This window comes from Pundamilia nyererei, unplaced genomic scaffold, assembly GCF_000239375.1.
Source record: "Pundamilia nyererei isolate P.nyererei 1_Seehausen unplaced genomic scaffold, PunNye1.0 scaffold00106, whole genome shotgun sequence".
Classification (NCBI taxonomy): domain Eukaryota; kingdom Metazoa; phylum Chordata; class Actinopteri; order Cichliformes; family Cichlidae; genus Pundamilia; species Pundamilia nyererei.
The window spans coordinates 1,742,850-1,752,996 of record NW_005187507.1 but is presented as its reverse complement, the minus strand read 5'-3'; the positions used below and the strand labels follow the sequence as shown (position 1 = coordinate 1,752,996).

Below are 10,147 nucleotides of genomic sequence, written 5' to 3'. Positions count from 1 at the left end.
CGTGAACCAAGACGACTGAAAGAGACTTTGGTCATCAAGAAAATTAAACCCTGCTGGGAAACGTTTTAGCTTCGAGGAGTCTGGAGAGGAAGTTCAACAAATGCACGAAGTTGCAAAAGCTGAGGTAGTATGATGAGGATTTTTTTTAAAAAGGAGCAGCCCCTGCTGAGACCAAAGGTTGTCTTCATTGGCTCTGTCTGAGGTTTCTTCCTGTTAACAGGTTTTCTCCCCGTTGCCACCGACAGCTGCCTCGGTGTCATTCTGCACTACTTTAAGGTTTTGGCCTTGCTGTGTAAATTCCTAAAATAAACTCGGCCAAAGAAAAGTCTTGGTTGTTTTTTATGTCTATAGAAATAAGGAAGCAAACAAGAGGACGCGAGCAAGGATGCACGCATAAAGAAGGGAGGAAAAAAAAGAGCAAACAGATAAGATGAAGGTCAAAGTGAGCACAAAGTGTTTTGTTTTTGTAAATGCACCCTTCTGGAAAACACAGCCACTCAATCAGACATCGCTAAGTGTAAACACAGGGCAGCGAGGCGCCGCGTTCGCAGCTAAAAGCTCCAATCAGTGAAGAAAACAGGCAGGATCATGTGTTAGCCTCTGAGCCAAGCGGGCATGTGGTGCTTTTGTTCCTCCTAAAATGACTCAAGCGGATACCTGCGTATGAAAAATGTGAGCTGCGGGGACACTGCTGCACATTCATCAGCAAACAAATAAAGTGCAACTTGACACCAGAGGAATACTAACATGTCTTCTGCTGGAAACAAATAGCTGTGGTGTCCTTTAAACAAATCAGCCAGCAGCGACTGCTGCAAAGGACGGATTAACTTTTCATGGGTGTAAAGCATTGACACAGAAACTACCAACAAGCCTGATGACTAACAAGCAGGGAGACGGAGGAAATGAAACAGAGAAGTGGCACCGAAACCGAGTCAGAGATACATTTTTTTTAAAGCTCAGACAATAAAAGAACTGAAGCAAAGGACAGAAAGGAAAGTTAATCTGCAGATACATTCATGATCGCCTGTTTTTTAATTGAAGATGCAGAACTTTCTTTGTGTTTGCTCCTTCTTAAATGTGAGCATGTGCTATAAAATCTATTACGGTTATATAATTAATATTTACATATAGAGTATACACATATAGGTTTCAGATTTAGTGATTAGTAACATTTTCATATCAATAGTGTGTGAAATTTTGGTTAAACACTGCAAAAAACCTCATTTCCTCACTTATCTGGTTAATGAGGCACACGGATGGTTACAGCTCCTTAAACGTGAGGATGTGGTGCTATTCTCCTTATATTAGATTTACAGTTACTGTATGTGGAACAGTTTGTGGTTTGGTTTTGAGATTTTGTGCACGAAACACCAAAACAATAAATCATTAACTCAACAGGTAGCAAATTAATACCGAGCAGAAGATTTTCAGCTCATTTAAAAACAAATATGAACATAACAGTTTAGATTGGCTTTCATTGCATGACATCTAAATAAACAAAATTAATGCCAGCTGAGTTTTCATTTAAATTTGTTATATGACTATTTTGCATCTTTATTCCGATACTTCCTGCCACGTTGCTAGCCGATTTGAATACGCGCTCCGACGCCATCGTAGGATTGGACACGTGCCAAGGAGTTGGAGGGAAACATTAACGGTGAGTCACGTTTTCCCTTTCCCCCCCTTTTTTCTTTCACAGTAACATCTTCACAATAATGTGCTGTGTGTGTGAGAAAATTGCTAAACTAGCACAGTCTAATCTGAGTAGTCTAACACAGGGTTAACCCAGCTGTGTACTCTGGGATTCTGAGTGAGTATGAGATTTAAATTTAATGGTACACATCAAAGGGTCTGATTAATAGTGAGGAAGTAAAACAGATGCTTTCTTGTGTGAAGGAAACTGTAATCAACTAAACTGTGGGTGTCACGCTGCAAGTGTGCATTCAAAAGTGCCTTTGTTTGACATCGTATAACTAAAAGAATAACTGGCGACATTTAATACGACATCCGGGCTATTTTCTGCAAATGTGAAGGAGTGTGTGCCTTTTATATGTGACATTTTATAAGCTCAACAATGAATCAATTTGTACACAAAATAGTAAATAATAATTATTAGCCTTCAGGAAATCATAACATTATGAATCATGTACTCACCTGCGGGGTCAGCTCTTGTAATGATCCTTGAAGAGGAGTCAGTCTCCCGTCAGGCACCTCTGTCTCCCAACAACAAAACCACGGAGCTGAGGGCGAGAAAACCGGGACATGTTTTAAAACACAACAGCTCCGAGGCTGAAAATCTCCTCGGCACAATGCATGAGCAGACTCCCGGGAGGACACGGAGAAGGATATCTGAATCTTGGATTAGATTGCGGTATTTTATGGAGCACATCAAGTCTCTGTATTTCTCTCACTTCATAATTTGACACACATTTGTGAAGATATGAAAAGAAAGGTGCAGTTTTAACCCCCCATCAAACAATGGGGAAGAATCTTGGATTCAGATCGAGCCTTTTTTGGAATAATCCTGCTAACAAAGACGAACCAACCAATCACAGAGGCTCCTCGGTGGAGGTAATAAACCCCCGGCCTCATCTTTCCCCCTCCCATCCTCCTCCTCCTCCTTTCTGCATCTTAAATCATAAGAAGAAACCGCAAAATCTGCCCGTGTGTAACCAGATCTCAAAAAGTTTGATGCCGGAGTTTAAGATGGGGTTTGAGGTCAATGTCACCTCTGCGATGGGACGCGGGGAAAGGCCGCAGCCTTCCTCGGCTCCACAAGCGAACAGGAAACCGAGAGGAGAGGAAGATGCTCCCTTTGCCCTCGGGAGACACCGGCACTCGGCAGACGCCAGCCATGCAAAGACCACAAGCCCCCGCTCCTCTATCTCGCCCTCTTTCCTCAATCTCGTCTTTCCTTTCATCTCTGAGTCATTGTAAAGTGTAATGAAAGAAAGATGGATGAATAATTCAATAGACAGCATTTAAGAACTCCCCTTTTATGTCTTTCTGAGAATGCAGGACAGTGCCACACAAAGATTTCCTTTAAAGTTTCAGCCTAATGTGGGATTCCCCCATTAATCGAACTCCCCGTTAATTATGCTCGCTTTCTACAAAGGTTTACAGCATAAGTGGGGCGCCGCGTCTGCAGTAGGGTCTCCTCAGCCAGCGTTTTTTTTTGTCTCGTCAACACAGAAATGTTTGGGCGCCGAACTGCAGTATTAACTCTTCATTTCCAAACGTGCTCTATAAGGTAACGGGGCCTGATCCTGTTAGATCTTGTCAAACTGAAATGGGATTAGAGGTGTTGAGCATCTGCCCACTCAATCTGGGGTTTTAATAGAGCAAGAGCAGATCCGCCGTTCTGGCCTCGGTTTGCCAGGTGCTGAGAAACGGAGACCACAAAGTGGCCGGCAGATCGAGAAAAAGCCCTAAACAAGACTCTTACTTTCAAATCCTTTTTTTTTTTGAAGGTGGGATGATAAAAAATTTGAAATATTCAAGGAGGCAAATTTAGGCTTTCAAAGTGGTTTGGTGGGATGCTGGGGATGAGGATGAGGAGATTCATGGAATGAGGGCAGGGATAGGGGGAGAAAATTCAAAGGCGACTCAGCCAAAGCAGAGCGAAGAAATGCACAAAAGCTTCTTAAATCATGTCAGTCTCACTCTTGGGGATAGGCAAGGCCATCCGAGTATACGTCAAACACCACCCTTTCCATCTGCCAATCTGTAAAGGCAAAGACTGAAGTTCTCGCTGTGTACGCAAAGTGTGTAGGCGGGATATGTAAACAATGTGACAAAAACCTCAATCCTCACACGCTGGAATTAAGCAAGACTCGGGAATGGCTGAATCTCTCCCAAACAATGTAGGCCAGAGTCATTTTTTTTTCCTCGTTTTCTGCAGACGCACAGTGGTCGGTATCATTAATACAGATGCAGATAAATATCAAAGTGGAATAGAGATGTGTGTGAGACAGAATCAGGCTGGCGGGTTCCCTCGGCACTGCTTCCTGTCTGATGTTTGGCTACATGAACCGAGACGAATCGCACACAAGCAATATTTGGGATGAGGAGCGAGAGGAGGTGGGGGAAGGGATGGATGAGGAGAAGGAGGAGGAGGAGGGGAGCTCCCTTCCCAAAAGAGGTCTGAGAGATTGGAAGTGAGCCATGCAGGTCTGAGAGCAATCACACAAAACGCAGGGATCCTTCTTAAATCTGTGCCAGCCAACCTCCACACCCATGGAGGAAGCACATCAAGGGTCCCTTCATCCTCCTGATATCACACATTCAGGCAGCATTCAGGCAGCACACCATCCACCACCTCCACCCACCCTCGTGCACGTTTGGCAGATTTATGGCACTTTGTTAGCGGGAACCAAAACAGGATTTGGAGCTGGTTCAGCCAAACATTTAAATAAAAAGGACACAGAGTGTTAACAGTGCTCAGCCTGCTGCTGTCATAAAATGTAAGCTAACCCACGGATATTAATGCTAACCTAAACAACTCACACACACATATGCACACAGGGAAATCAGCCCTCCTTTAGCAGTCATCTCGTGCCTATTCACGTCAAGTCAACACCACAAAACACGAGTCCCCTCGCTGTCATTTCAGGGAGAAAAATCTGCTTCACTTGGACACAGAAACAACATCCCAACAGGCAGACAGAGCGCCGGGCGCTGAAGACCATGTCAGCTGTAAAAACTGCATCACCAATACAAATTAACCCCCTCCTCCCAAAGTACACATTTTGGGTCATCTCACCTTTCTCCTTCTGCCTTTTCTGTCATCCAGTCATCTGAGAGCTCCTCACACCAGAATGAAACGTAAGGCACGAGAAGCAAAGAGGGGAAAAAAGACATGAAAGGAGGCCACAACCTTACATTTCTGCTTTCCGGCCGCCGAGGAGATTACGTCCCCCCCCCTCCCGCACCACCTCCTGTTAAAAGTGCCGTCACTTTGCGAGCGTGGCGAGGAAGCCGGTTTCCTCTATGCTACAGCTAGAAAAGGCCTGTCCTTGGGCATGAGCATTGTGTATGTGTCTGTGCTGTCTGCAGAGGCTGCCATGCCTCCCATTGTTCCAGGGCGAGTGAGGCAGGCTTCCTACCCCAACAGACCCTGCCTACTACAACAGCTGTGGACCAGCCCCCACCTCCCAGTTGCTCTCCTTCTCCCCTCCTCCTCCACCTCCTACAACTCCTGCCTGTGCTGCTGCTGCTGCTAAACATTAACCCCACAGCTGCCGGCTTGGGTCATAAAGAGGAGGAGAAGGGGGAGTTGTTTTCACAGGAGACCCTACCTTGTACGGACAAAGGGACGTAACAGGGAGAGGATATCCGACATCCCGGCCGAACTGACAGCAGCTCTGCACAGAGCCATTAAGTGCCCTAGAAAGAAAACAGGCTCTGCACTAAGAGGATTGTCCTTCTCTTTCACATTGGCAGTACGTGTTGGACAGAGTCCTGTGCGACGGCACAGAGGGAAAGACTGGAAATCAGAAGGAATCAGGAGGCTCCAGCTTATGATTACTTTCATTAGAAATTATAGTCTCAATTATTCTCTGCTGTGGCTTAGAGAAAATGGAGCAAACACAGCAGCCCAGAGTTAACAGAGCCCAAATTATGTGCCGAGATGAGGTGACGGGAGGTTTTTTTATCTCTACATATTGTATCTAAAAGATGGAATCTGCCATTCGAATGCAGCTCGTTTCTGGACTTCAAATTTTCAAGCCTTTAAAGTTAGAGCAGCAAGAAATGACTGCAGTTAGTTGAAAGGATGTGTACTATGTTACCAGTTAATCCCATCAAGCTTGTTTAAACATACAGGTGCAACAATCAGACACATCTGCAAAGACACCAATAGGCAGCTAGGTGGAGAGGTCCAATTCAGGGACTTCGGTTCATGGAGGTGAGACCTAGCAGGCAGCGGGTTCAGTTCAATTTGATTTATTTAGCACCAAATCAACAAACCATGTGGCACAAAGCTGTCACCCTGGGTTTGATTCTGTCCTCGGTCATTTGCTGCACATCTTCCTCCTCTTCTCTCGCCCACCTTCCCTGTCTACTCTCAAACTGTCCTTTCATAATAAAGTCTAAAAAGCACAAAAAATATATCTGTGAAAAAATAATAATGATAAAAGAGGGGATCCACAAATGGCAAAACTGCTTTTTAAAACTGTGAATTTGAATATCTTAACATGGTGAGTCTATAGGGATCGACCGGCCATTAGAGCCAACCAAGTGCCTGTTAGAGGAACTGCAGCTCCTCTGACAGTGTTGCCTTGACATTTCAGTCTCTGAGCCATTTTTTTCATTACACGCACAATATTTGAAGTATGGGAGGAAACCTGAGCATCAGCAGGAAGAAAATGCACTACATTTAGGTGTTAGAACACACTCTGTGTCATCAATATTTCCTCATTTGACAGCTGTAATCTGCCCCACTCAGCAGACTCTCTCTATCTGTGTATCTGTTTCCATGCTTGCTTGTTTGTTGTTCATCAGTCCTGGAAGTTGCCACTTGTGACCAACCAAAAGAAGAAAGGTTGCACCGATGTTGGTGTAGCCACAAATAAAATGGAATCTATCGACTTTAGTAGCCGATGTTTATGTGTTGTGCAACATCCGTTTTGCGTTGGCTCGGAGACACTGGGGTGAACCCATGATTTAATAACGGCATCCAGAATTTCACAATCTGTGGATCCCCAAAAAGGAGAGAAAAATGGGGCCCGCTAGCATTACAGCTCAGCTGATGTGGATGGCATGCCTGTTTGCATCCGGTCACACTGTCACAAGCCTCTCGTATGGGTGGATGAACACATCCTTTTTCTTTTTTGAGTAACTGGGATTTTTGGGGCGAGACACTTTGCTGAGTACTTCAAATAAATCTGTGTTAGCACCTCAAAGTAAGAAAGTACAGTTACGTTATGTTACGTGAAGATATTTGTTACACTTGGACCCGAGGGGACCCTAGCAGACGCATGGATGCGGATATATAATCCCGGGTTTAATGACTAGCCTGGATGATTTACTGCTCCCAAGTTCAGCCTGACCCTAGCTCAAAACCAGTCATAGTGGTTGTTTCTTTATCTTCTGTTGATAACTTTAGTTAACTTCTAGAGGTTCTAACCTTTCTTTCCTTTTTTTTTTTTTTAAACACAGAAAGAATTAAAGTTCCCTGAAAAAGTCTCTTTTCTCCAACCCACCATGTAAGAGTCAAATTAAAAATTAAACAAGTAAACTAAACTGTGAGTCTTTTTTTGAAAGCCTTTGATAATTACTTATTAATAAAATATGCTGCTTTATTTTCTCAGTACAACAGTCCCAAACCCAAATGGGTCACACATTTCAGAAGTATGGGTGAGAAAATGTTTGGGAGGTTTTTTGGTTTTAAATAACTGAAACAGTTATTAGTTCCAGATTAATCGCTTCAATCGATTAATGAGTTAACAGTGTGGCTGTTGTGCAGCAATCTTTGTGAATGGGGGGTCACGGCTTCCACAATCAGCGTCTTGTGTGAACCGGTCAGCGCCCTGGCAGGTTTCTCGGCACAGCGTCTCGGTGTGGTTTCTCTCTCCAGGTTTTTACCCGGTGTGACTCAGCTGCTGTCCTTATTAACAAGGCCACATCATCCTCACATACCAGACACAATAAACCAAGTCTGATGACAAAATGACTGGGAGCCACGGCAACAGCGAGAGGAAGAAAACACGGGTTTCATGAGCAGAATGTGGGAGGATAATATAATAAAGCAATAATGGATGGCAACACATCCCTGCAGCATCCCTGCCTCCGTAAACAACTCTTTAAATCGCAGATATGTAGGTCCTGATTTAAAGTAATAATATGACCCTAATTAACCAGACAAAAAAAAGACACCTAACCCAAATTGACCTTGCCCCACACCAGACATCCTATAGTGGAAATCAAATGCCCCGGGGCACTTACAATTGTATTCAAATCTCAACAAAACACCCGAGCCCGTTTGGCAAGTATAGAGCTGCCCCAGATTCAGTTCCTGGGAAGGTTTGTTTTTCCAAGATTAATGCTGACACTCATGAATCCCATATGGAAAAATCACGGGAACCCCCAAAGACAAAAATGCTGCTTTATCAACTCAAATGAGCTGTTTGTCTGCAGAAAATTGCACAGGTCATCATCGAGAATCAACCACAACAAAGAAAAAAAAACACACGACAGATGCCGAGCCTCACATCAAAAATCACCCAGATCAAAAGAGCTTGTGTCCACTGAGGATTTATCCTCTTATTGCTGACACATATGGCCGTCCTGCCCAGTCTGTACTCACCACCAAGCCTCTAATCTGTGTCCGCCTAGTGGCTGAAAACTTTAAAGAAGCCGTCCTAATCATCCCACCACCACGTGAGCAATTAAACCGTTTCTGCTAAACTCCCAGGGTTCTTGAAGGGCATTACATTCATTCACAATTCACATTACACTGCGGTACAGACAAAAATAGCGTTTCTGTTTACTTTCAGCTCCTCTGGAGAGACTAAACTCTTAGCACTAAAAAAATGCACTTAGGGTACAGAAACGCTACCTCACTAATGGCTAAAAAGCTGTAAACCAGCACCAAAATGACAGTCACAAACCAAAAGCCACCACTCTCTTAACCAATAAAAACTGTTTGATGTGTGTATTCTTCATGTGTGGCCTTCAATCCGGCACTCAGTCATCAAAACCTTAAAAACCCATGCTATAATCATTGAAGAGCTGCAATAAAAACATGTAATCTGTATTTATTTTGACCAATTCTTAACTTTTTAACTGTAGTTTTGAAAGCAACAACCAGAATATCTTTATATTGTTGTTTGGAGAAAGCAAGACGTTTGAAGAAGACCTTGTATGTTTTTGTACCATTTAAAAATTACATTAATCTACTAAATAATCAGAAGAGCAAAGAAGTAAACGGCTTGTGGTGTCACTTTGTGATTGCCTAATGTCTTTCAAAAGGATGAGATAAGAGCCATCTGAGTCCATCTAATCAAGCTGGTTTGTTCCTCTTTGTGTTAAAGGGACAGTTCACCCCAAAATCTCTTTTTGCTTTGCCAAACTACACCCGCCAATCACAGCACTTTGCAGAAGGAAGCGTTCATCCTGTGATGAGACTGCGAGTCACAGCATGACAGGATGTAAGCTCGCTGCACGCTTCTTTTTGTTGGCGGATGTAGACAGAAAAAAATAGTCCCTACATGTTACTGCTCATGAGGTTTGTGGATTTTGTGAGTAAGTGCATCATAATTTTAATAAAGAGAAATTGATGCTGAGCAGTATTTAGTTGCATTATGTTAAAACGACTAAAATAGGCGATGCACGCAATACAGATCAATAAACAGCAGTACAGCTGGCAGGAAAAAAACATCTGAATTTTATTTTCGGGTGAGCTGTCTCTTTAAAACTTTTACTGATGCTCGGTGAGGAATCTGCTATTTTTAAATCTTCCATTATTTTCAAATTTACATTTAAAGAGCTTAGAAGAAGTGCTACAAGTAGGAAAAAGTAAAAGTATGGAAAAACATTTTTAAACTTGGCTGTGGTGGAAAACTTGGTGAAGTAAAGCAAATAGTGACAATGTGCAATAGAAAGAAACCTGTTAAATGAATCATGAAAAACCAAAGGAGAGAAGTGCAGCTCTGTGCGGGACATCACGATACTCAAACCTTCATCAAATTCAGATGATTTTTCTCATTTTGTCATCATAAAAGGTGATTAATTGCACCATATCTTTTCTTCTCCTTTCAAACTGCATCCAGTGGGAGAATTGGCAAAACAATTCCTCCAATATGCCTCTAACAGTAGGGAATCCTACAGCCCATTTTTATAAGACTTGTGAGCAGAGATGGGCAGTAACACGTTACTGTAATCAGATTACTTTTTTTCAAGTAACGAGTAAAGTAAGGGATTACTATTGCAAAAACGGTAATTAGATTACTGTTACTTTCCCGTAAGCACGCTGCGTTACTGCGTTACTAAAACCGTGATTTTTTTGCGAGGATGTCTCATGACAGTGACGTAAGCGAGTGCGACGTTTGTGACAACAGCTGTGTGCAGATCAACAATGGATCATATATCGAGTGCGGAGAGAGTATGAGCGTGCAGCGTTTAAAGCGTGGAAGTACTGAGTTTGATT

The 10,147-nt window shown here is 43.1% G+C and overlaps 1 protein-coding gene across 4 annotated transcripts in view; it reads right to left on the bottom strand.

Moving 5' to 3' along the window:
- Nucleotides 1-10,147, bottom strand: part of nckap5l (NCK-associated protein 5-like) — a 57,711-nt gene that overhangs the window by 26,031 nt on the left and 21,533 nt on the right. For 2 of the 4 annotated variants that reach the window (XM_005741031.2, XM_005741030.1), the window contains exon 2: nt 2,155-2,240. Coding sequence is in view for 1 of the 4 variants with exons in the window: in XM_005741030.1 (XP_005741087.1) it covers nt 2,155-2,240 (86 nt within the window). In the remaining 3 variants the exon portion in view is untranslated. Of the gene's footprint in view, nt 1-2,154; nt 2,241-4,762; nt 5,113-5,297; nt 5,344-10,147 lie in introns of those variants that run through there. The other 2 variants (XM_005741033.1, XM_005741032.1) reach the window with 2 other exon arrangements.